General features: G+C 42.7%; 1 protein-coding gene across 1 annotated transcript; it reads left to right on the forward strand.

The window, feature by feature from the left end:
- Positions 1–1,789: 1,789 nt before the first annotated feature.
- On the forward strand, positions 1,790–24,642 carry HIVEP2 (human immunodeficiency virus type I enhancer binding protein 2). The gene is made up of 6 exons (XM_010179041.1): positions 1,790–7,192; positions 7,938–8,092; positions 12,192–12,367; positions 14,949–15,050; positions 15,589–16,499; positions 22,885–24,642. Exons 1-6 carry the CDS (start codon positions 1,790–1,792, stop codon positions 23,701–23,703), a joined length of 7,566 nt encoding a protein of 2,521 aa, XP_010177343.1. The 3' UTR covers positions 23,704–24,642.
- The last annotated feature ends 1,026 nt before the right edge of the window (positions 24,643–25,668 follow it).

The raw sequence follows: 25,668 nt of genomic DNA on the forward strand, positions 1-25,668 counted from the left end.
TTCTTGTACCTGAGCGGTGATGCCCTGGCCAGGATTTCGTTCTGGTCCCTGAAACATTTAATGAGAGGTCTGGAGCCTAAAAGCATTAGCTGGAAAGAGGCATTGAAAGGGGATTTGTCAATGGGATTCAGGGATAATCCAGGCTTAGCGAAGACGTAGGAATAAAAAGGGACATTGGTAGCTCTTTTGACTGATTCTGGAAGGTGAGATTGCATTTCTTCAGACTTGCAGTTATTCATCTACACACTAGAAACTCAAATACTTTAAAAAGATGCTCACTCATTATTCTTCAAAATGTGGTTGCTCAGACCTCTAAGAAACAACGTGAATTTTTTCCAGTGGATGAATGAATGAAATTTTCAGGTGTGTGCTGTAAAGAATAAAAAACTTTCTTCAGCATTATGCTTAATATCAAGAATTTCTTATGTCTGTATTTTTTTTCAGGAAATTTGAAGATAGTCATGCCTATTAGATTCCTAGAAGATGCAGGTAATTATTTGATACTAAAAAAATTTCATATATTCCCACTCCCTATGTGTTTTCCTGCACTTTGCTAATTTTTTTCAAACCCAATTCAGTATTTCCACTGTAGGAATGAAAAATATTCCAGTATCTCTACTACTGTCTTTTTTTAACTTTTTCCTCACCATTGTAAAATTGTGACTGTCTTTATAATTTCATTATCACACCCAGAAAATATCCTATGTTTAGATAATATGGAAGCAGGAAACCTACATTGTTCTTCAAATTCAAATGATGTACTTGTCTATGAAAATCACACCTCTGAACATTTCTTCTTTATAATAGAAATGTGGAAACCTAGTACATTTAAGCCTAAGCAGTACATATATCGCTGGATGGAAATTCCAGAATGTTTGTTTGATGTCTCTTTTTTCTGACTGTTTAAAAGGAGTTTAGAAGGGTGATCAACATCTTGTAAAACCAGTTAGATGGTCTAAGGTAAAAGTACCTCATTTTAGCCATCTTAAAATTTGAGATCTACTCCAAGGTAGTCATCTATGATTTCTGCCTAGCCAACAGTGAGAAACAGGCATCTTCAGACTGGAGGGCCATGTGCATAGACATCCCTTATGTCTGAAGTACCTATCATGATACGGAAAGATTTCTCCTCTGGAAGTACTGATCACCCTCCTCTGACTTCAGAGGAAGGCCAGGTGACTAAAGTGCATGTCTGAACTGTAGGTGATCCCTGCTCATGGTGTTAGGACTCGGATTTTCAGGAGCAATTTGCTGTAAGAGCTTTGAAAGTAGGTGCTGGACTTTCTAAGAATCGAACCTGTCCCCAGAAAGCCTTCCAAAACTGCTATTCAGTTTGGGAAGTCTAGATCCCAGTTTTCTGTTCCTAGGGCTTTTATTAGTAGTGATTACACTTGTGTGCGGTCTCCAGAGCCAGTCTTTACTGTGTCTCATGACAAAATGGGGCTTTCTGAAGTGTAGTCACCCTCAATATTTTTCCTGAAAAGTTCAATATAAGTGCAACTAACTGCATCAATGTTATTTTGCACAGCTGTATTAATTGGTGTGTGTGGTTTCTTTGTTTTTTCTTTTTCCTTACAGATTGCTGTGTCACCATGGAAGAGATGAAGAGAATTTTGCTCTAGTAGATCACAAATATTGCTGGGTCATTCTGCATCTCAGTATTTAATAACAATGGAAAATGTCCAAATGCTATAACAAGTCTTTGCAAATGTATAATGAACTGATTAGGAAAGTTCCTGCCATGAACAGAACTGTATAATACTCACATTAGTGTACAGACACAAATCTAATGCCTATAGACTACTGCGTGGAAAGTTCCAAAGAGAAAGAAAAGTCTGTGAACTTGCAACAGCCCTGGAAAAATGGGAGCAACAAAACTTTAAAAAGCACAGCTTTGGACACACTCCATGTGTCTGCGCAGCTTTCAAGTGAACTAGCACTTAAGACCTTCTGTAACAAAATGGACTCTGGGGACACAGCTATAGGGCAAAAAGCTACCTCAAGGTCTGGAGAAACTGCTAAAGTACCAAGTAGATGGAGGCAAGAACATTCAGCTGTTATTAAGATGAGCACTTTTGGCAATCAAGAAGTACAGAGGCAACCACAAATAGATCACGAACAAATTGGAAACACTGCATCAGCACAACTTTTTAGTTCTGGGAAACTGGTATCATCGAACGAAGCTGCACAGCAAGTCACAGAGAAGCAATATCCACAGCATCGTCCAACTCCTTACTCATGTCAACATTCACTTTCTTTCCCACAGCATTCGTTGCCACAAGGCTTCTTGCACAACATAAAGCCACATCAGAGCTTGGAAGGTCCTCCGTGGCAGTTTCCTAGCCACTTGCAGTCAGTTTCCTCAGAGGACTTGTTTCCTTTTCATATGCATAGCCATAGTGGAGGTTTCTCCAGGAAGAAGATTTCAAGTTTGAACCCTGCGTATGGCCAATATTCACAGAAATCTTTAGAACAATCAGATGATGCTCACAAAAAGGAGCACAAACCCAAAAAGCCTGGCAAGTACATTTGTCCTTACTGTAATCGGGCTTGTGCCAAACCTAGTGTACTTAAAAAGCATATTAGGTCTCATACTGGGGAGCGACCGTACCCTTGTGTTCCTTGTGGTTTCTCATTCAAGACGAAGAGCAACCTTTACAAGCACAGGAAGTCACATGCCCATGCAATTAAAGCAGGATTGGTACCTTTCACAGAGTCAGCAGTTTCTAAATTGGACCTGGATGCCAGTTACATCGATGTGGAAGCTGAAATACATTCAGATGGCGAGCAGAGCACAGACACTGATGAGGAGACCCCACTCCTAGTGGAAGGGTCTGACAAACTGAGCCCTGTCCCACAGCTCCCATTGGACATTACTAGCAGGAGCAGTTTTCACTCCTCCATGGAAGAGTCCTTGGTGGGGCCAATGAAAGTGCCCATTTTAATTATCCCTAAAAGTGGAATTCAGTTACCCAGTGAGAGTTCACCATATATTGGCTCAGATATGTTGCAAACCCCATCCTTAAGTACTAAGTCTGATGACTCTCATACAGTTAAACAGCGACTTGCACTAAGACTGTCAGAGAAAAAAGGGCAAGATTCTGAGCAGTCGTTAAACCTCCTGAGCCCACACAGTAAAGGAAGCACTGACTCTGGTTACTTTTCCCGCTCAGAAAGTGCTGAGCAGCAAATTAGCCCACCAAATACTAATGCAAAGTCTTATGAAGAGATCATCTTTGGGAAGTTCTATAGGATTAATCAAAGGACAGCACTAACAGTAGCCACAACAAATCAGGAACACAGTTTAATGGGTAGAAAGGGCAAAGCAGAGCCATTACCTCTTTTAAATAACAGATTAGATATCAAGATGCTTGAGGAACATATTTCTCAGCTGACTCCAAATAAAGAAGAACTCATTGACTCCAGTAATTTGAGCACTATTAAATCTACACAAGTTTATACAGGCAACAATACAGAATCTAGACAATCCCAGACCACATCATCCATCAAAAGCGAATCCAACCTGTACCAAACCACTCAGCAGGGTGATGTGCCCATACTTCTAGAGCCCCCCGTAGATTCCTCTCCTCTTATTAGAAGTAACTCCATGCCAACCTCTTCTGCAAACAGCCTAAGTCTTCCCCCGTCTCTGAGAGGAAGTCACTCGTTTGATGAGAAGATGACTGGCTCAGATGATGTATTTTACCCTGGGACAGTGGGAATATCCCACCAAAGGATGTTGAGGAGACAGGCTGCCTTTGAACTGCCCTCTGTGCAGGAGGGGCACTCAGATTCAGACTATCATGGAAGAGCAGGGAAAAATATAATTATTGCTTCCAGCAGACTGACAGCAGGTGACAAAGGACCATCCTTAAAAGAGAAGAAAGGAGACAAGACCTTTTATGACTATGATGCCAGTGGAAAGCACTACAGAAAGTGGGAAGAATTTGAAGCTCAGAAGCAGAACTACAGGGACTCACTATCCTTAAGTGGGATGAACAAAGCGGGAGAGTACTTTGTTGATCCACTTGGACAATCTCAGGCAGTGCCATCCATGCTTGGAACAACTTTTGAAAACAGAAAGCGCAGGAAAGAGGAGAGTGTTGGAGATGAGGAGGACAGTCCCATGCTTTGCAGCAGTACAGCTGGCACTACTGGGGGAATTCAGCCTTTGGACTTTGATCCTAAATCCCAAATTCAGGAAGTGCCAAGAAGTGGATTTGCCCTTCAAGGCCTGGACAATGCCGCTCATAGCCCTGCAGACCGTTTTGAAATCTGCAGGCCTTACTTGCAGTCTGGAAGCCCAGCAGCTTCTCTGGAAGACTCATCCTTAACTGCAGAGCAAGAAAAGACTGCAGAATCACTGGCTAGGAAGCCCCCTGGAAATGTCATCTCTGTCATTCAGCACACAAATTCATTGAGCAGGCCAAACTCATTTGAAAGGTCTGAATCTACAGAACATATTGCATGCCAGCAGGAAAAGATCTATTCACCATCTGAAACATGCGAGAGTGAGATTTGTGAGTCCCCAATGAGCCCAGACCGAGCTCTGCAAATGGAAAATGCTGACACCAGTAAGCCCTCTCTATCCCAGCAGCCTCAGCCATATCATATGCAGCCCAGGCTGGTTCGCCAGCACAACATACAGGTACCTGAAATTCGTGTCACAGAGGAGCCAGATAAGCCTGAGAAAGATAAAGAAGTGCAGAGTAAAGAACAGGAGAGGCCCACTGAAGAATTCCAGTGGCCCCAGAGAAGTGAAACTCTTTCTCAACTTCCAGCCGAAAAGCTACCACCCAAAAAGAAGCGTTTACGACTGGCTGACATGGAGCACTCCTCTGGAGAATCCAGCTTTGAGTCCACAGGTACAAGCCTCTCTCGCAGCCCTAGCCAAGAGAGTAATTTGTCCCACAGTTCAAGTTTTTCAATGTCCTTTGAAAGAGAGGAGAATATGAAGTTCATCACGCCTTCCAAACAAGATGAGTTTGGAAAGCAGTCTGAGTTTTTAACAGTTCCAGCTGGTGCTTACTCACTTTCTGTCCCTGGGCATCACCATCAGAGGGAAATGAGACGTTGCTCATCTGAACAGATGCCCTGTCCTCATGCTGCTGAAATCCCAGAAATCCGAAGTAAATCCTTTGATTATGGGAACCTGTCTCATGCCTCTTCAGCTGGGACACCTACTACAGCACTCTCTCCATCTCGAGAAAGGAAGAAATGCTTCTTGGTTCGCCAGGCTTCCTTCAGTGGCTTTCCAGAGATTTCCCAGACTGATCAGAGCACAGAACAAATTATAAAGCAGGAGCAGATGGAACATGCACAGGCTGGTTTTCGCTCCTCCCAGCTTGCCTGGCATCACTCCTCTTCCTCTGTACTTCAGCCCATTCAGGTGGATGACTCTGGAAAACAGGCTATTGGCTCTTGTGCTCAGCTTAGTAATAGCTCATCCCACCTTGCCCAGCAACAGGCTCTTCTTGCAGACAGCCCAGAAATGTTAAGGACTCCTTTGATCCAACAAGCACCTTATACTTCTAACAAGCATCCATCAGAGCAGCAGCAGCTATTTGCACATCAGGAAAAAGTTCCATTTCCCCCTATTCATAGCACCTTGTTTCAGTTCCCATATCCAGCTGTCTGCATGGTTCACTTACCACCATCTCAGCAGCCTCTCTTGTGGCAGTCAGAACCTCTACACTTCCAGCATAATTTTGTACAGCTGCAGAAATCTTATGTCAAACAGCCTTTCCAGACAGACGTTCCTCCAAGTTACCACCTGGAACATGCACCAGAGTTTATTGGAAAGAAAGCAGCTGATTATGTGCATGCTAAAGAGCAAGCATACCAGCATTACTCAGGAACATCTGGGCAGTATTCAAAAAATACCCTTGTTAAGTACCAGTCAGACCACAGCATTAAACCAACAGATACCTCCTCTGAGCAGCATCTTCAGACAGATTTTGACTCCCCAGGAGATGGATCTGTACAGTCTTTGCCAGGAACAATTGTACCCGTCAGGCTTCAAACCCACGTGCCATCTTACGGTAGTGTCATGTACACAAGCATTTCCCAGATCCTTGGACAGAGCAACAGTCCTGCAATTGTAATTTGTAAAGTTGATGAAACTGTTTCTCAAAGAACATTGGTAACTACTGCAACCATGCAAGGAATTGGATTTAACATAGCCCAGATGTTGGGTCAGCATGGAGGGTTAGAAAAATATCCTTTGTGGAAAGTGCCACAGACACTACCACTCGGACTGGAGCCACCAATTCCCCTGTGTTTGCCTTCCACTTCTGACATGGCTTCTACCTTGGGAGGAAGCAAACGAATGCTTTCACCTGCCAGCAGCTTGGAGCTCTTCATGGAGACCAAGCAACAAAAACGAGTCAAAGAAGAAAAAATGTATGGGCAGATAGTTGAGGAGCTAAGTGCAGTTGAGTTAACTAACTCAGATATAAAGAAAGATTTCCCAAGACTGCAGAAGCCTCAACTAGTAAGGCAGAGCTGTGCTACTGAGCCAAAAGAAAGTCTGCCATCCATGTCATCCTCTTCACCGCTGTCATCCTCATCATCTCAAGATTTGCCACCTGTCAACTTGCCAACAGCTGATGCTTTCCCACTGAGCAGGGAGAAGGTTTCCAGTTTTGATTCCGCGTCACCAGGGCAGAAGTCCAGCGGCCCTTCTGAAGGAAGAGACTCGCCAGAAGAACTGGACGTGGATGAAACAGCCTCGGATATGAGCATGAGTCCACAGAGGTCTTCATTGCCACCAGGAGAAATTCAGCCAGAAGACCAGCTGAAACATCAAAAATTGCCTCTTGGGATGTTAGTCCAGATGTCATCCAATACCAGTGGGAAAGTCACAAGCTCAACCATTCTCCTGACAGACGTAGCAGATTTTCAGCAGATCCTTCAGTTCCCAAGTCTGCGCACTACTACTACTGTAAGCTGGTGTTTCTTAAACTATACGAAACCCAATTACATCCAGCAACCAACACTCAAATCTTCTGTTTATGCTTCATGGTGTATAAGTTCATGTAACCCTAACCCATCTGGGCTAAGTACGAAGACCACTTTAGCACTTTTAAGGTCCAAGCAAAAAACCACCGTGGAAATCTACACTCTGGCTGCTATGCATAGACCTGGAGCTGGTAAACTGACATCATCAAGTGCATGGAAGCAGTTTGCTCAGGTAAATAAAGGGGTTTAATAAATTTAAATTAGTATATCTTTATTTGAGAAAGTATTACTAAACTATGAAAAGTAAGTTAATTTTTTTTAAATCATTCCTTATTGGGACATCAGATACTGACATTTTCCCATGACAACTTTTGAGCCTTAATTTACCCTTCTGCAAGCTCTGCTACTTCTGCTGTCTCTGCCTCCATTTTCGAAATCAGATGTAAAAAGTGAGGCTTTTAAAGCCCTCTCTTCATGTGTGCCAGAGCCTGATACATTATCTCCTTCTATTTTATCCTTGGTTCTGCCATGTCCTGATTCAAACAGTATTGGACACAAACATGCACACGCGTTTGTAAGTCAAGATTAAGTTAAAATTAAGTAAGGATCTTCAGATCCATTTAATGTCTTTTACATACTGACTTTTCCTCATGGACTAAGCATTAGATAATGGTGCAAGGGAAAGTTCTGTAATGGCAATAAATTACCTTCTAAAGCTTTTCCATCTCCGTTTTCCATGATTTTTTTCCTGAGGAAAGATACGGTACTGTCTTTTCTGTAAAGACTCTCGTAAAAATTTATCCATGCTGTCCCTCTCCTAGTCTCTGTCAACTTAAATGGGACAAATTAATTAATCTTATAGAGTTGCACCAAAATGAGAGTTTGGCTTTGACCTGAAATGTTAAAAGTACTTGAAATGAAGTGTGAGTTTATTTTGTGCTCCAGCAGTAACACCCTTCCTTGACTTTGTTCTGCAGATTAAACACGAGCCATTCTTCTTGTTTGGCAGCAAGCTTGAAAAGAAAGTAGTGGGGAATATTATAAAAGAAAGAGTAAAAGGAGACATTCATGGAGATAAAGACATTACATCCAAGCAAACTGAGCCGATACGAATTAAAATCTTTGAAGGAGGGTAAGAAAATGCAACTGGAAATTTCAAGCTCAGCCTGTCATTTTAAACAGATTTGAAAGTGAATATGAATGAATTAGCATGTGAACAGTCTCCTGTCTTCCTGGCATGTCTTGTAGCTCCCAAACCTCTTCTTTTCAGTGTATATGTCAGTCTTAAAACAAACTACAGGATACCTGTACACTTAGTCTTGGCTCTACTTTGCTATTAGGACAGTTATATTTTCTAGCTGTGTGAGAGCACTAACTCAAAATTGTTACTTTCATTCCTTAGGTCTTATAGAAATGGATTAACAGTTAACATTTTGCTATTTTCATTTTTGCTATACCATTGCTTTGTATTTAATGGCTTCCATGAGGATATCTTTCAATTTTTAGGCTCTGAGTACTTCCACTCACTTGAATGTGTTAGCTAGGCATGCTTACTCTTATTCTTTTAATTTTTTATTACTTGCTGAAGTTGGATTTTGGAGATAAAATATAAGATCATAATGAAATCTATGGTATCTAAACCTAATCCATAGATCTGCCATGTATGGTTGATAAAATAATGTTTACTTTTACCATGGCCATCTATCACTCAAGTGATAAAGCAGCAAATCACGAAGAGAGGGAAAAGGGATACCTGAAAGCCCATTAGCATTGTTTTGAGGCTTATGAAGCTTGTTATAAAAAGCAAATTAAATGCACAGTTTGCAGTACACTCTGAAATGGAAGATATTGTTTTATTTATTTTACAGAATTCTGACGAGATGCAGTTCTTTTGCCAGTTGTTAGTAGTGAATAGTCAGGTGACTGAACAAGATGTGCTTTTCAGTCTTACCAAACTCAAATGGTCTCACAGCACAGTTTTATTGGGGTAACTAAATAGGTCAGGATGGAGATGTGAGAAATTCATACAGAAATTTCCTTCTCCTATCAGTTTGTTTAACATTTTGGATAACTTGGATAGTCTCCATGAAATGAATGTTGGCATTTCGCTGTAGTTTGTAGCACTGAAGGAGTATAGCCTATATCTTGCTTGAAAGACTGAAAATGTTGTTTTGGAGATTATTGTAGGTATGCTGGCCCAAGCACCCTGATCCTCACTGTTCTCTCTAGTTGTACATTGTCCTAGTACCCAAGCCAGTGGGCTGGCTGCGCAAGAGTGACCCGGGTTTTCATTTTTCTTGAGGAGTGGATTTGCTTAGGATTCTTAATTGCTTTTCTTTTGTAAGTGTGCAGAAGGCAATTCAGAATCCACAGTGGAGGAAGATCTGTGGTTGTCAGTTTTCAGTTTGTGGGAAGGTCTGTCTCCTAGGTAGGGAAGTGCAGTTGCAGCTGCCTTCTGCCAGGGGAGTGGAGCACTCGTAAGGCAGGTGGGCAGAAAGCAAATGGATGGGGCTGGGGATGAGTGAGAAGCTGAAGGAACAGAATGAAGAGAGTTGAAATGAAAAGTAGATGTCACAACACATCACCACCTCGCTGCATCAAAGCAGTTTGTAAGCATCGCAGCAGAGGGCGGTTTGAAGGAAGAAGCTAACAACCAGATTATTACCTCTGGCAGGTGGCTTAATTCAGATGAAATTATCTGAATCACAAAATCTGCTTGCCATCATCTGCAAAACCCTGATGAGATATGAAGCAGTGTTCCTCAAAGAAAAGCAGCAATTTGAAGTTCAGTACTTGCTGCAGTACAGTTACTGATGGTGTGAAGTGAAAAGAAAGGAGGGCAAACGTGCCTGCTCACCTGATGTCTGGCTTAATGACATTATCAGCTGACAGCAAGGGTTCAATTTGCTTATGTCTTTATATATCTATCTCTATATATATCCGTATATATCTTGCTTATGTCTTTTATATCTGTCAGTAATAGACTGTAATTGAAAATCCCCGATGAAATAACATTTTGGATAGAAATTGCAGTACTCTGAAGCTTGTTAATGCTTTTTAACTCTAGGGTCTCATTCAAATCAAGCTCAGAGCAGATGTGACCATAGTACTTATATAAAAGTTGTGTTGTGGGAAGGAGGAAATTATTGAAAGCTTTGAGAGAGGCATGAGTTAATAGTAATATCTAATATTCCTGAGGGCTAGAAAGATAATCACTATAGACTCAGTCTTCTGGTGTTTCAGTTTTTGGACCAGACCTTTAAATGTCAAATTTGCGAATGTCATTTCTCTTACAGTCATTGTTATGGTGAAGCATACTTAGAGATTCAAGGTTAGTTATGGCCAAGAACCATCTGTATGAATGATGGAAAGACAGATCTTGTCTAATTGTCATTATGCCCAACTGGGATCTGACAGGTGACAGAAGCCAGTGGAAATAAGAGGTCAGGCAGAGGAACAGCAGAGATGGTGAAACAGAAAAGCACATGTTATAACACAACATTTCTCTTACCCGTATTAATCAGGGGTGATATGGTAGGCTCCATCCCAGCAAAATCAGACTATAAGGAGAGATGAAAAGAAGACAAAATTGCAGTCTTTCAAACAATAATGGACTTTTTTTCTGTCCATGAGAGAAAGCCTGGAGGTAGTTGATGAAGCAGTGGATAGAGAGATGACTAGGAGTCACTGGCATGTGTGTATGAAGGAGAACCTGGGAAATGGGTTCAGACAGAAAAGCAGAAACTCAGAAATGTTATACAAAAAGCGTTCTAGAGAGATGGCTAAATATTAAATGACATTAGACTATGCCAGTTTTGCCCATGGTGCCAGGGACAATGGAGAAAAAAGGAGAATGCCGACTTTATTGGAAAGGAGATTAAAAAAACCCTGAATTTCGGCATCCACATTTGAAATAGCAACTGATATGTTTAATAGATAACAAGATAGGCGTGAGAACAGGACAGTGCTTTATGTTTAATAGATAACAAGATAGGCATGAGAACAGGACAGTGCTTTATGTATTTCTGATATTATCTTCAGTATTTATATTGCCAGTGATATAGCTGAACATATGGAAGAAGTGTTCATCTAAGAAAAGCACGCTTAAAAAAATATTTCAGCTCTGTAACCCAAAAATTGCCACTTGCATCTTGTAGAGTTATTACCACATTAACAGAAGCTTTCACACAGTCCCTTATTTATTTAAAGCGCTGACTGTCAGTACCAACAATATTCTGTGGGCTGTGTATCTGCAGGGTGACTGAAAGTGCTTTGTGCTGCTTAGGTAGAGGGCAATGGAGGACAGAGGGCAGAAAAAATACTATTTCTCAGTTCTCACAATTTCTGGATTTTACTTTGGGTGAATGAGGATGAAATTCTCCCTTCAGGGAATGCCCAGTGCTCTTCAAACCTCAGAAAAGCCTGAGGAGATCCCTTGAGTCCTTTTAGATTTCAGTATTAAAAATTTATCATGATAGTAAAGGCGATGTTCAGCTTTACATAGATTTGCATGTCTGTTGTCTAACTACACATTATGTAATTAGCAAAATATAGCAGGGAATGCTTATGCCTGTGCTGAGAAAAATTCCTTTAACAGCTTTCTGCTACGTATGCAGGTTGGAAGTTTCCTATTTTGTTTCTAAAGCAGCACGTACCTGAGTGAACTCAACTTGGTGTCCCTTACGGAGGGATCCATCTTCAGAAACAGAAGGCATCTGTAATGTAAAAGCATACATCCTTGCTAGTCATCTGCATTCCCTTTATGACTAACAGGGAAAAACGGGCATTTACAGGATGTGATTTATCTGATCCCAAGGGATAAATGCACTAAAATAGTTAAATGAACCGTACTGCAAAACTGTGCTGTTTTCATATGCCTTCATTGTGCAAGACTACAGTTAGCTGAAATAAATGCAACTTGTAGACTCCAACTTGGATTTTGCTGTGTTTATAGGAATGGTAGCTAATCTGTTTCCTGACAAGGTGTTTATACTATGCTCATACTGCAACCCTTTGGTTTCATTTTGTTAAAACACACTGTGACCAGTGTATTCCCTGTAAGGCAAATACTTTGTGAGTTCCAGCTTGAAAATTCAATAGTTCCTGTGGACTTCTGTGGGTTTGTTGTGATGAGATATATACAGGATCAGGATCAGATGCATGGAGGTGATGTTTGTGCATGTATGTGACCCAGGGTCTGTATGAATTATATGCTTGCTCTCTTCCAACAGGTATAAATCAAATGAGGATTATGTCTATGTCAGAGGTCGTGGTCGAGGAAAGTACATTTGTGAAGAATGTGGAATTCGCTGCAAAAAGCCAAGCATGCTCAAAAAACATATCCGCACTCATACTGATGTCCGGCCTTATGTATGCAAGTTGTGCAATTTTGCCTTCAAAACTAAAGGTATTTGACCCTTTTTGCTGAACTCTTGTCACTTCCCAAACAAATCTTGAGCTATTTTGCCACCTGGGATCCAAGCACCCTTTGCAATCAAGGAGAGAATTTTCTTCACAATAAAATTAGAACTTCACGAGAGAGGTTTTTCTCTTATGTTTAATTGATCCTAGGATTTTGTGAGACTCTCAGACTCCTTGAATAGCTTCATTAAGAGCTATAGGCTCTTGGCTGGTCCATCTGTCTGCAGAGAAAATGTAGTAGCATAAGAACCACCCATATAAATAATACTTTCTGCCAAAATTGTTACATGGTGCAGATTTTAATTGCAACAACACTTAAATGCTACCAGAAAAGTACACTTGTTATGACATAATGTAGAAGCAGAGCATCAGCTGCTGAGGAAAACATGCCTTCATGGGCTTTGCAGTGGGTCAGTTTCAAGTTTATAAATAATGTATGTCTCCCAGATGGGCCACTCCATCCACTGTGACATTAATTATGAATAGAAATCTGATAGCTTGTGTTCACATGTATTTATCAGCACAGAAAAAAGCTTCCATTTGTCACCCTGAGGCCACAGGTAATGATATTCTTTGGAATTCAGATCTGTGTTGCAACTTAAAAGAAAAAAATCCTTTTCTTTGGTAAGCCTTACATTCTCAGTTTCTCAGCTTCCCTTTGGCAGGCAAGGGAAATAGGTTTTGGTCCCAGTGCAGTAAACTTACTTGAATGGGGAGAGAGGAAGCTGAAGGAAATTTCTCCCAAGATCCCAGTGCAGCTTCATGGCTGTTTTGAGGATTGAGAATTGTAATAGTTTCCATGACTCCAACACTTCTTCCTCTGCCAAAAATGGGAATATCTGATGGATGGTAGTAGACCCATCAACCTAATTTAAGATGAGAACTTTCATGGGGGTGTAGAGACAAAGACAAGGAACTGCTTGCTCATAGTCCCAATAGACCATCTGGTGAGCTGTTCTCAGATCATTCCTTACATTTGGCATTGGTGGAGAAATGGGTCTTGAGGAGGGACTTGAAGAAGGATTGTGGTTTTGCAGCTGTGTTCAGAGAGGACATTCCAGGCAGAAGAGATGGCATGGAAAGAAACGTAAAATTGCTTGCTGAGGCTGGCATTTCTGGCAGAGAAGAAACAGGGAGGAAGTGGTATGCTGTTGCACAAGAAGGGCAGGCATGAATAGGAAGAGACTAAGTTAGCCTTCGAAGTGCATGAAGTGTTTAACTGGTCTGTTACTGCTTATGAGCAGTTGTCAGCCTCATAACTATGGTTGCTATTTTGCTGAGAACAGTAAGGGACAGACCTTGAGAGGTACTTAGGTTTTCAGTGTGCACCCTGAGCGTTTAGCCATCCAGAGGCATCAGTGGGCAAGTTAAGACTTTTTGTGCAGTGCACAGGCACAATAAGAAATTCTTACTGAGAAGGGAATTATTTGTACCGTCTGGGACTGAAAGTCAGAAGAGAGAAGCCTGGCTTGTGAGCTTCTAAGCACACCAACGCTATCCAACAGAGTGGTGCAGTGTTCTTGCCCCTCAGGCTGCATGTGCCCCATGTACCATCTGAAGATGCTGGTTGGAGTCCCAAAAGCAGCACAGGGAAATTCACAGAGTGCTTTTCTTGAGCTAAGAAGCACTGTGTCTCGGTGGTGGGTTGGGTCTGCTTGTGCCATGCTTTCCCTGTGTGGTGTTGCAAATGTGACTGAAGTGGCTAATGGATTAGAGCGATATTCTTGTTTCTCCAGCTTGTGCTTTGTGCTCAAGATTCTTTGCCATGAAATGTCTCTTGGGGCCAGTCTCAGCCCAGTTTTCTCATCTGTGAAAACAGACCAAGACAGGCACTCCAGAAAGTCAATAATCAATAATTAGATGGCTCCCTCAGGGGAACAGGAGATCTGATTTCAAATCCCTGCTGTGTCTGGTTCAGATCCATACTCCAAAGCAGGGAACTGAACTGAATCTGGATTTCCTATATCCCAGATGAATGTTGTAAGTACAGCTCCTCTCAGTTCAGAGATTGCAGCTAGACAGTAAACTTGCATAGAGAAGTCTCCCATAAATGTCTTTTAATTTGTTGGGTACTTTTGCTTCAAAATGCTTCAAACACACTTAACACTCGGACCCTACATGTGAAGTAAATGGAAGAGCACTTAGCTTGAAAATACCACTGTGAAACTAGGAGTGTGAGCCCTGAATGCCTGGTGTGCATTGGACTTACTTCGATGTCTGGGCAGTCTCTGCATATCACAAACACTGAGCCCAGGGACACATCCAAAAGTGAGGTTTTTAGCTTGCTGGCTGTCAAAATGCCATGTGGAAAATTGAAGAGAGATGCCTATATACCTCTCAGGCCCTGAGTTTAAGTTTATTTAATTTCTTTTTTGAGGTATAGAAACCCACTGTCATTAAAATAGGCTCTGAGGGCAATTGGCTGGATGAGTCAGCCCTGTCTGTTACCCTTTTCTAAAAGCTAAAATCCCCCATCTGCAGGAAAACAGAGTTAAAATGCACCAAAACCTGACTTGCAGAGTGATTTTTTCTGTTGTCCATTAACTAGATTAATCTCTGATCCATAGGAAATCTGACAAAACATATGAAGTCTAAAGCACACATGAAAAAATGCCTGGAGCTTGGAGTATCAATGACATCCGTAGATGATGCTGAAACTGAAGAAGCAGGTATGTCAGAATGATTTAATTTAGTTGGAATGGCCTCTGGAGTATGCTAATGACTCATTGCACTTTAGCGCAGTGGCTGGCATGGGAAAATATATTAAGAGTATTTGGGGCATTTTTTAATTAAGAGACATCTTTTTAATAAACAGGAAGTATAAAAAATAAATCTGATCCATTTGTCTGGCTTACATTTTTTATTAAGATACATGAGGAGGAGCTAGAAATAGAAGTATGACCTGTTGTCATCTGTCTCATACAAAGTTCCCAGTCTTTTCAATTTAGATGTGAGAGATGACAACATACAGCAAAGGTAAGGTAGGGTGCTTTTATTTGCTTTTTATACTTCCTTTCAAGTATAGAATTTTAAGGTATTATTATGAAAAATTATGGTTTGAGACTATGAAGAATGGCTTTATGCAGCCATCACGGATGAAGAGCATCCAGCAATGGCAAGGGGTGTGCTGGGTGGGAAATGAATGTGGCAGAAGTCGTAAGAGGTAGGGGGTGTGCTCACCATTTTGACATGCTGTGGCTCTTTCAGAAAACATGGAGGACATGCAGCAGGAGTCAGAGAAGAGAAGCAACCTGGCAGGGCTGTCAGCAGAGCACCAGTTTTCTGACGCGGAGGAGTCAGATGGAGAGGATGGTGACGACAATGATGATGATGATGAAGATGAGGATGATTTTGACGATACTCAGGGAGACTCGACACCAAAAACCAGATCACGAAGCACCAGCCCACAGCCCCCTCGGTTCTCTTCTCTGTCAGTGAACTCGGCTGGGGCATCGCAGGGGGCCTCCCCTGAGGGCTCCCTTTCCGTGGGACACTCCTCCCTCATCAGTTACTTGGTCACCTTACCTAGTATTCAGGTTACTCAGCTTATAACACCAAGCGACTCTTGTGAAGACTCACAGATGACAGAATATCAGAGGTTTTTCCAGAGTAAGAGTACTGATTCAGAGCCTGATAAAGACAGGTTGGACATACCCAGCTGCATGGATGAGGATTACATGCTTTCGTTAGACCCCAGTTCGTCTCCGAGGGACCTCTCACCTTCCAGTCGACAGTCGTCACCTGGCTATGATTCTTCACCCTACAGAGATAACTCACCAAAGAGGTATTTAATGCCAAAAGGGGATTTGTCACCCAAAAGGCATCTGTCACCCCGAAGAGATATTTCACCCATGAGGCACCTTTCCCCACGGAAGGAGGCTGTGCTGAGGAGAGAGATATCGCCAAGACGGGATGTGTCACCAAGACGTCACCTATCGCCAAGGAGACCAATGTCACCAGGGAAAGATGCATCTGCTCGAAGAGATTTGTCTCCTAGGCGAGAGAGAAGATACATGGCCTCCGTTAGAGCGGCGTCTCCCCGGAGGGGCTTATACCATAATCCAGCGTTGTCCATGGGTCAATATTTACAGTCTGAATCTGTTCCAGTGGGGCATTCAGTAAGTATGAAAAAATATTTTCACTCCTGTTGTCAAAACCAATGCTCTTACCTAATTTGTGAATAGTATTTTAAAAAAAAACAACTTTACAGCTTTGGAGGAGAAGGGATCATAAGCTTTGAGCATGGGCGGGAAGTCCTGAAAGGAGTGCAAGAAATTTGGAATAGAATGGGATCAAGTTGGGATGTTGACTCAGACACCACAGACTCAGCCTGGGAGTCAAATCCTCACTTGGTACAAGCCTCAGTAGCTTCATTAACTTCTTAGGCTGGCTTACATTAACTTCCCCTGTCTTTATTTTAAAATGGCCCAGGACACTTATGTGGCATGTGGGATTTCTTTCTGCCCTGGAAAACCTTTTCCCTCCCAGATGAGATTGACCCCAGATCAGGGCTTAAGGCCCTGATACTGAAGTACAGTGCCCATCACCAGTGTATTGTTTGATACAGGTTAAACACTAAAATAGATGGAACCTCTCGGAAAGGAGGGTCCCCATTGAAATCAGGATCTGTGACTGGAGTTTAAAGGATGTTCTTATGTGACAAGAGCAGGCAGCTGTCTGCCCTGCAGAAAGCGCCATCACGACTGGCTATTTCATCAGAGACAAGACCGTCTGGGTGGAAATGGAAATATGCAAAACTTGCACAGCTGCTGTCTGCGCTGTTCCCTTTTGGTAAATCAGCTCTCAGAAACTGCTGACTTGGCACTTTTGGCAGGCCCTAGCATTCGCAAAGCCCTCTCTCCACAAATAAATTTGTTCTTTAGAGTTAAGGGACGGCCTCACTCTGTATGCGTTTATGTATTTATTTATTTATTTAGTATGCTTCCCTCCCCATGTTTGATGCTGCTGCCCTCTCACTGCCTGCCTTGTCAGCCCCTATGTGTGGCTTCAACTCAGGCAAGCTGTGAGAGGATCCCACTGCCCCAGGGCTCCTGCCTCCCTGCCATCCCCCTGGCAGGGCTCTCCTCCCCACTTCCCCATCCCTACTCTTCTTGACTCTTTGTGCAGTTCTTTGTGGTTCTTCTCTGTATAGAAGAAGAGTTGAACCTTGAGCTCATAAAATCAGCATTTCCAGAGCTCTGGGGTGAATTTCTCTTTGAAGCCAGGCTGATGTGCTACCTGCATCTGGGACTGGAGTGAGTGATGCAGCTGGGCAGAGGAGGCTGGAGCAGAGATGGACCGGACAGAGCCAAGGTGCCACCAGTTTGGCAGATCCTGAAGTGGCTTCCTGGCTTTTCAGGGGCATAAGGGAAAGCTGCAATGTGAGTAGCCATGTTTGTAGGAGAGAGCAATGCAGGTACTTCTCATCTTAGATATGTCCCTGTGGCCTGGTAAATTGCTGGGGAGAGCAGTGGAGAGGGTTGGCTGGCTAGATGGTCCTTGAGGAAGGGCATGTTGAAACCCTGTTGTAGTCTTGTAGGAGTGATCACTGCATAGCTGAAAGAGGATACAAATCCAGCCAGCAGTCCTACTAACAAAGTAAAGAAGCACAAAAAGAGGATAAATAGCCACCAGTTTAACAGTCTTGATAATTTAATATCAGATAGAAGAGATTGTATGAGACACTGCAGCTGACATCGTTCAGGGAGCCCAAGTTCCTCATGTCCCACATGAGACACTTCCACTGGCATCCTGTAGTAGAGATTTTGGATGTGAGATGATGCTGGCAAAAGGATATGTAACAGTCACCCTTGGCCATCTGACAGTTCTTGCTGTAATGTTTGCCTTGTGTGTTATGCACACCTTCCAGCAAGGCGTTTAGCACATTATAAGGACTCTTTTAGCACCCTTGACTCCTTCTTTTGGAAATCCACCATGCCAGATGGGCTTTTAACACTTCCCTTATTTTTGATGTAGGATCAGGCTTGTGGCAGTGTAAAACCCAATGTAAAAGATCATTTGTCGTACAGAAACCATCAATAACTCAGTGGCATGTTGAGTGTTTTGAGAGAGGAGCCCAGGCTTCTTGAGAGTGAAGCCCAGGCAAATTTAAATGAGGAATTGAGGACGATTGCCCATCTCAACAAATGACTGCAAGGAAGGAGAGCTGGATTCCTTACCTTTTTTATGCCTTTTTGGAAGATGTACTTTAGCCAAACAGTAGTTAAGTTTAGGTGAAACACAAGTTATTATACTCAGTGTGTGGGAAGACAACACCTGAGCTTGCTATAAATGAAAGCTGTCAGAGAAGAAGAAGGAATAAAGTCTGTTTTTCACTTTCAGAGATGTGAAATCCAGCAAATCAGAACACGATTAGCAACTGCATCAGTGGTGCAAATGCCAGCTCACAATCCTGCTTCCTCTTTCAGAGCTGCATTGGGTTCCCAGTCCTTGCAGGAATGAAAGTAGTTTTGTGTTTCTGGTGCCTGTGGTTACCAGAAGAAACCAGTTTTCTTTCCTCTCCACTGAAATTGATGTATTTACTCTCGTCTCTTTGGCCAGTGCTGGCCTAGTTCCCCTTCATGTTGCTTCTCCTTGAATGTTCATGAACTTTGTTGGTCTTGTGCAAAGAGCTTGTAAAGTGCTCTGACATTGAAAGCACCACATAGAAAGCAATTGAAATTATTTCTTTAGGAAGTGGAAAAGAGCATGGGGAAAGTAACTATTTTCATATATTGTAGAAAAATAGAGAAAAATACACTTTATTTCCTTTGGCAGTTAGTAACAGGATACACTCTTGCAACAGGATACTCTCTCCAAAGTAGCCCAAGGCTCTGGTTGATGTTGGTGCACATTTGACTTTGGCAAGTTAACATCCATCTTTAAATTTCAAGACAGGTCTCCATCGCTCTCTAAATAAATTCAGGATCTTCTCTTCTGTCAATGCCAGAGGTTTCTTTCCTTTCTGAGGAGTCTGGTGCTGCTGTCGAAGGGCTCAGTCTTCTCCTTAGTCATTTTGTGCCAGTCCTGAGAGAAAGAGAGATGGCAAGTCTGCTTTTGTGCACCTCTGTTGCCTCTTCTTCCAATCCCAGAGCCAGACACAGTGAGCAAGACTGTGAATATATCTTGCTGTGTGCTGTACAAACTTATCCCTAGCAACTGTTTTAGCTTCTCGGAGGTAGTGGATTTTCCCTGTGTTGCTGTTTTGCTGCACCTCTCATTCATTTTGAAGTTTGAAGCCTGTCTCAATATATTCAGAAGGGCTGAAGGGAGTTAGGCACCTCTACATCCACTTGAAAGTTGAGAGGACTTAAAAGTCCTTTGATAATCCCAGACATATGGATATTAAATCCCTAATTTTAAAGTATTAAAGCACCGAATACTTTATCAACTTGAGTGAAATGCATTCCTGTACAGAGAGCAAGCATAAAACTTCTGAAGTGCAGGTAAACTGTAAATAGGTTCACCAGTGTATGTATGTGGGCTGCTATGCTGCATGCTCGGCAGGACTGCGAATGGAGCTGAAACTCCTGAAACTGAAGTCCACACAGATTTATAATCACTTCATCAAGCAGCATGTATTTTAGAAAGCACATAGGTAATATGCTTTGTTAATGAATTTCACAATAGAGTTCAACATTTTCTGGTTTTTGACTTTAAAAAGCCTCAAGTATATTACGACATGGTAATCAAAGAGACTGTTTTCCACTCTCCATCTTTCTGCAAGCTGTGGTCTGAGGCTACCAGGAGGATGTCTGTGAAGGGTGCTTGGCTTTGAAATGCAATCTTCCTCTTAATCCCCCACAGCCTGTTTTGGTTGATGTACCAGATACAGGCTAAACCCTATCCCATCCCTGAGGCATTCTGGGGGCCTCTGAATGGCTTTGTTCAGGGATGTGGTCGGGCAGTCTGGCATTGTGACCAGGTCAGAGCGTTTCGTGAAAAGCTCCTACAGAATATTGTTGCTTGGGAAATTAGCATATTTCCCCCTAACTACAGGTGACATAAACAGCAACAAATGACAATTAATAGGAAATAAATTGGATTCCCATCACCTGAAAAAGAGAGGAGCTTATCTCACTGCATGGGCAGCAACCCATTTTGACTGCACCTCAAAAAGATACCATGACTTTCTGCACTGTGCTCAGTGGTGGGATCTAATATTCACCCTGTCAACAGAATAAAGTCTTTGGATTTTCAGGATGCTGTTAAAAGAAGACGGCTCCTCTAATATTCAGTCTTTCTCCATGCATATGTACATATGTGTCTGCTTGTAGGTATGAAAATGCTAGATATTGGTAAAGGAAATAAAAGTAGGGTAAGAGGTATGAGCAGTTATTAATGCCTGTGACCACTGATGTTGGCCGTTTCCAAACTTATCTGCCAGAGCTAGAGAAAGATAATCTAATACTTGCTCAGCCAGGCTTGGAAGGCATCCAGTGGACATGCACACACTGTCATTGTCTATGTAAAAATTACGCATATGAGACATATATTGGATGATACTGCTGACCTTGAAGCGTGTAACAGTTTCTATCATGTTGGCAACCTCTATCCGACAAGGACAGACTGTTGCTCTATTCCCTTTTGGAACTGTGGCAGTGTACGACATGGAGCCAGTGCCTTTCTCAGTTAGAGTATGTGACTAGGTTTGTTCTTTGATGAGTTTTACTCCTTTTTTTAGTTGCTTTTGCTCTATTTCCCTTAGCCCAAGTTCACATCAAATGCAATACTGATAAATGTCATGGCTTAGGAAACAGCCAAGAGGACAGTATGACCAAGAAACGGGTGGACAGACCAAAGATGGAAAAAAAAGGGGGCAAGCAGCTGTGCAGAGGTGGGGTTGGCAATAGGAAGAACTGACAGGGTAGGTGAACTATGCCTTGTGTCTTGGCAGCTGCAGTTTATTCTGTAATTTTTTCCCCATTCAGCAGTACAACGTGCTGTCACTGTGCTTTCTTATGACAGTTTCTCTTTTATGAAACTCAAGTGTCTCACTTTCTGAATAGGAAATTTCCCAACATAGATTAGTCTCTGAATAATAGCATCTCTTAAGTTTGAGTCTGATGATTATTTGTCACCCTCCCTTTCTCGACATTGATTTATATCGAACAGGACAAAGCATCTGAGCACAGTGAGATTGAGCCCCTGGGTAGCACAGAAACTGAATCTTTAATTGCCCCCTAAACCAGTTCCCTGGGATGGGATCAAGAGGTTGCTTAATGCCCTGAGAGTTAGGATTTCCCAGCAGTGTAGTGCTGCCACATCAACACACTGGCATTTAGCAGCACAGTCCTCCGGCTGCCACACCAAGACTGTGGTAGCAAACAGCTCTGAGGCAGTTGATAGGTGTTTGGTCAATTTGCAGAGCAGAGATGAGCATTTTCGTTCATTTTATTTCCTATGGGAGTCCCTGAGAGTTGTGTGGCCAAATCCCACACACAATTATGAAAATGTCATCCCACACTTCTGTCATCATTATTCTTCTGGTCTGCAATAAATGATACTTAATCATCAGACAGAAAGCAAATTTTAAAAGTTAAGAATGAAAAAAAGAAAAGCCCCAGAGCCCAGCGCATATTTAATACTGAGTGGAGATAGAGCTATTCATTCTTCCAAGGCAGGAACTAATGGGAAGGCACTGAAAATGTCAATATTGTGAGATTGGTTTTTATTAGCTGTTACAAAATCCCTCATTCTTCTCAATCCCATTATGAGTGGGTGAGTCTCCCTGTGACAGAATCATCACTTTCATTCACAGCTAATGCCTGTGCTTTTGTTACTATTTATTGTTTACACTGCAGATAGGCCAGAATGGTGCTCCATTGTCTTAATGACTATAAAAATTTGGGTCTTCATTGCACAGAGGCACTTGAACTACCATGGAAATACCCGTCCCCTTTCATCAAGGACTGGGTGAAACTCATGGCGAGCAAGTGCCTTCTGTGGGGCTCCAGGGCAGGATCTTCCAGCAGGTAGAAAATATGTACATGCAGTCAGATTTTTCCACCCTGCCAAGCAGTGGTGTGTTTGGATGTGTATTTGCAACAGGGTCTTGATAACCAGTGTAGAATGCAGTACCAGCACAGTTTGCACAGTTTGCACAGTTTGCCAAAAGAGAGGGTAAGATGGATCTCCTGGCCAAACTTCTCCTGGGACATGAAACCGTCTACCCTAAATTCTCTCTGCAGTTTCAGTTGAATATAATACTCTTCACTTCCTGACCTAAATTGCTGCATTGTGTTGCTGAACACTCTTAACTAGCTGCTGCCTTTCACCTCGGAGGCATGAGCCCTGTAGGGCTGAGCTAAGCAAAACCTCCTCTGTTGTTTGGATAAGCAATTAGTGGAGCTTTCCAAATGCTTTGGGATCCATCTGGATTAAAGGTGCTGTGTGAATGGGAGGTTGTGTTAGACAGGAAAGCAGATAGGTGGTTTGGCAGGCAGACAAGAATTTTGCTAGTAGCAGTGCTGACATTTCTGTTGGTTTTTTTTCTGGTTACAGAGAAGGGGGCTGTCTCAGGGTCCTTACTTCAACATATATGGAGAAAAAGGAGGTATGGAGCACCATGGGTCTAGCCCGTTCCCCGAAGGTCTGAGCGACTATGTCTTCAGTCATCTTCCACTACACTCCCAGCAGCAGATCCGAGCACCCATCCCCATGATGCCCATCGGGGGTATCCAGATGGTCCATTCAGTACCAGTGGCCCTTTCAGGTTTACATCCTCCGTCCACTCTGGCCCTGCAGAGGGAGGGCTCTGAGGAGAAGCAAAGAGGAACTGGGGAAACCCTCACAAAAGAATCGTATAGTGGTCCCAAGCACCACGAGAAACGTACCTCTCTGCACAGCTTGCACCCCACCGCTCCCTCCAGTGCGCCCTCCTCTCCATTGCTGTTGTTGACGCAGAGCACGTCGGAGGACAGTGTCATAGCTACCGAGAGGGAACAGGAGGAGAACATTCAGACTTGTACAAAAGCCATAGCCTCTCTGCGAATCGCCACAGAAGAAGCCGTTCTGCATGAGGCGGAGCAGCTGCAGAGGCCTTCTGAGCCTCACCAGAAACCCTTAGAAAGTGCACATTTTAGCATTAAACACTTTAGTGGATCTGAGCCGGGCCAGACCTGTGCCTCAGCCACCCATCCTGACTTGCACGGTGGTGAACAGGACAGTTTTGGTACATCACAGACTGCGTTAGCCCATCCCACCTTTTACAGCAAGAGCTTTGTGGACGTCCGGCAGTTGGGCTTTCACAGCAGGAGCGATCCCCCGTCAAGCACACAGGAAAGAAAAGGTCCGTCATCTGAGAAAAGCAAGCCACATTGATCTGAGATGCATGGAGACTTTCACTCATACCTTTACCCCACCTTCTTTTTTTTTTCTAGAGATAGGAGAAGTATTGAACTTTACAGCATGCCTGTTCTAAGTTACAGTAGTTTGCTATTATATATACTTTTGTTATATCAAAAGAATTAGATTAAATAACAAGTCATCATGAGCCTGACCAAAACTAAGTTTGAAATTCTTATTGGGTCTGGTACTTTTAAATTGTACAGATGTTTGTGCCTTTTCTTTACTTTGCTTATATTCTTATAAGCATTTTTTTAGCAGTAATTTGTACATATTTTAGAATTTGTGTATCTGCTTTGTAATAAATGTAATTTCTTTCCTTTTTTGGACACTTGGATCTAAATGATGTAAAGCAAAACAGCATCAATATATGTGAGGTTGCACTAAAACATATTTTTATATGATTAAAACTGAACAGCTTTTATGTACAGCTCTGATTCTGTAATACTAATATTTATTTACTTTGTTTCATAAATTGTAAATTTTTTTCTTAATGTTGTGGATTGCTTTTCTATGTGAAGCATGGGATTTACTGTTGCATAATTAGAACAAAATGTATATTGTAAAACAAGATATTTAAACTAGAGTATCTTATCTTATTCTGCACTTATGCATTAGTTAAAAAAAAGATAAAGGATGTATCAGTCAGTTCTTAACTCTTGTAATTATTTTTTGTCTCTTGTTTGCTGGATTGACTATAACTTAAGTGCTGATTGTGATTTTAAACTGATAGTACCGTAAAGCATTAAAGTAAAACAATGTGCTATTGTGAGTTTTTTCAAAGCTTTATAAAACAGTTATAAATATATTAAAAGTATTTGGTCTTATGTGAACATGTTGATCTATATACTCTTTTAAAAAAGCTATGGGAAAACATTCCACCCCATGTAAATATGTGCAGGTGCATCACTGGTGCCGTCTATGTAACTCACCGGGACAGACGAGGTATTCTGCGCTGCTGGAACCGGAGCTGCGGGGAGCAGAGCCCGGCCACGGCTCGACCCCGCTCCCTGTCCTCCAGCAGCAGAGTGGTGAGGCCCCTGCGGCCGCATGGGGCTGGGCGAGGAGCCGGCCCGCTGGCTGGACAAGTGGCACCCCACAGCCCCAGCAGTCCCCTGCTCCCGAGGGCTGACCATGGGGTGTAGGTGGTCATGCAGTGATGCCCCAGAGTGTCAGAGAGGGGTTTGGAGCAGGAAAAAAAAGGTGTTTCCTTGCATTTGAACAGCACAGCTGGTCACTCCCTGCTGCGGTACCTGGGTTGGCATCAGGGGAGGCTCCCATCCCGTCCCATCCCACCCTGCAGAGAGCACCGCCACCCCAGCCTCTTCAAGGAGTGAGGTTCATGGGCAAGAAAGTCACAGTCTTCCAGAGCAGGGTCTCCATCTGGGTGAGGTTTGCTCCAGAGGAAAGTCAGGAGAAGCCCGGGCTTGTGTTTGAATACTTGTGGTGGGTTACCACTACCACCAGCAGCATCCATGCGTGCACGTGCGCGCACATACACACACGCACACACACACGCACGCGCGCGCACACACACACACTCAGACACACGCGCACACACAGATGAAAGAAAACAACGACCTGGATTATATTTTGTGCTATTTAGTGGATTATAAATCTGTGAAGTTTGTATAGTGACTTACAATACATTTAAAGAGTGTTCTTTAAAAAGAAATAAATATACAGTTACATGCACAAGGTGTCTAGTTTTCATGTGTTCTTTGAATTTTCCAAGTTTACTGGTGTTCCAGGATTTTTCCAAGTTTACTGGTGTTCCTTTACTGTGAGGGTGGGGAGACACTGGCACAGGTTGCCCAGGGAAGCTGTGAATGCCCCCTCTCTGGAAGCGTTCAAGGCCAGGTTGGACAGAGCTTTGAGCAACCTGGTCTGGTGGGAGATGTCCCTTCCTATGGTTGGAACTGGGTGATCTTTAAGGTCCCT

The sequence above is a fragment of the Mesitornis unicolor genome, unplaced genomic scaffold (genome assembly GCF_000695765.1).
Source record: "Mesitornis unicolor isolate BGI_N332 unplaced genomic scaffold, ASM69576v1 scaffold10222, whole genome shotgun sequence".
NCBI lineage: Eukaryota > Metazoa > Chordata > Aves > Mesitornithiformes > Mesitornithidae > Mesitornis > Mesitornis unicolor.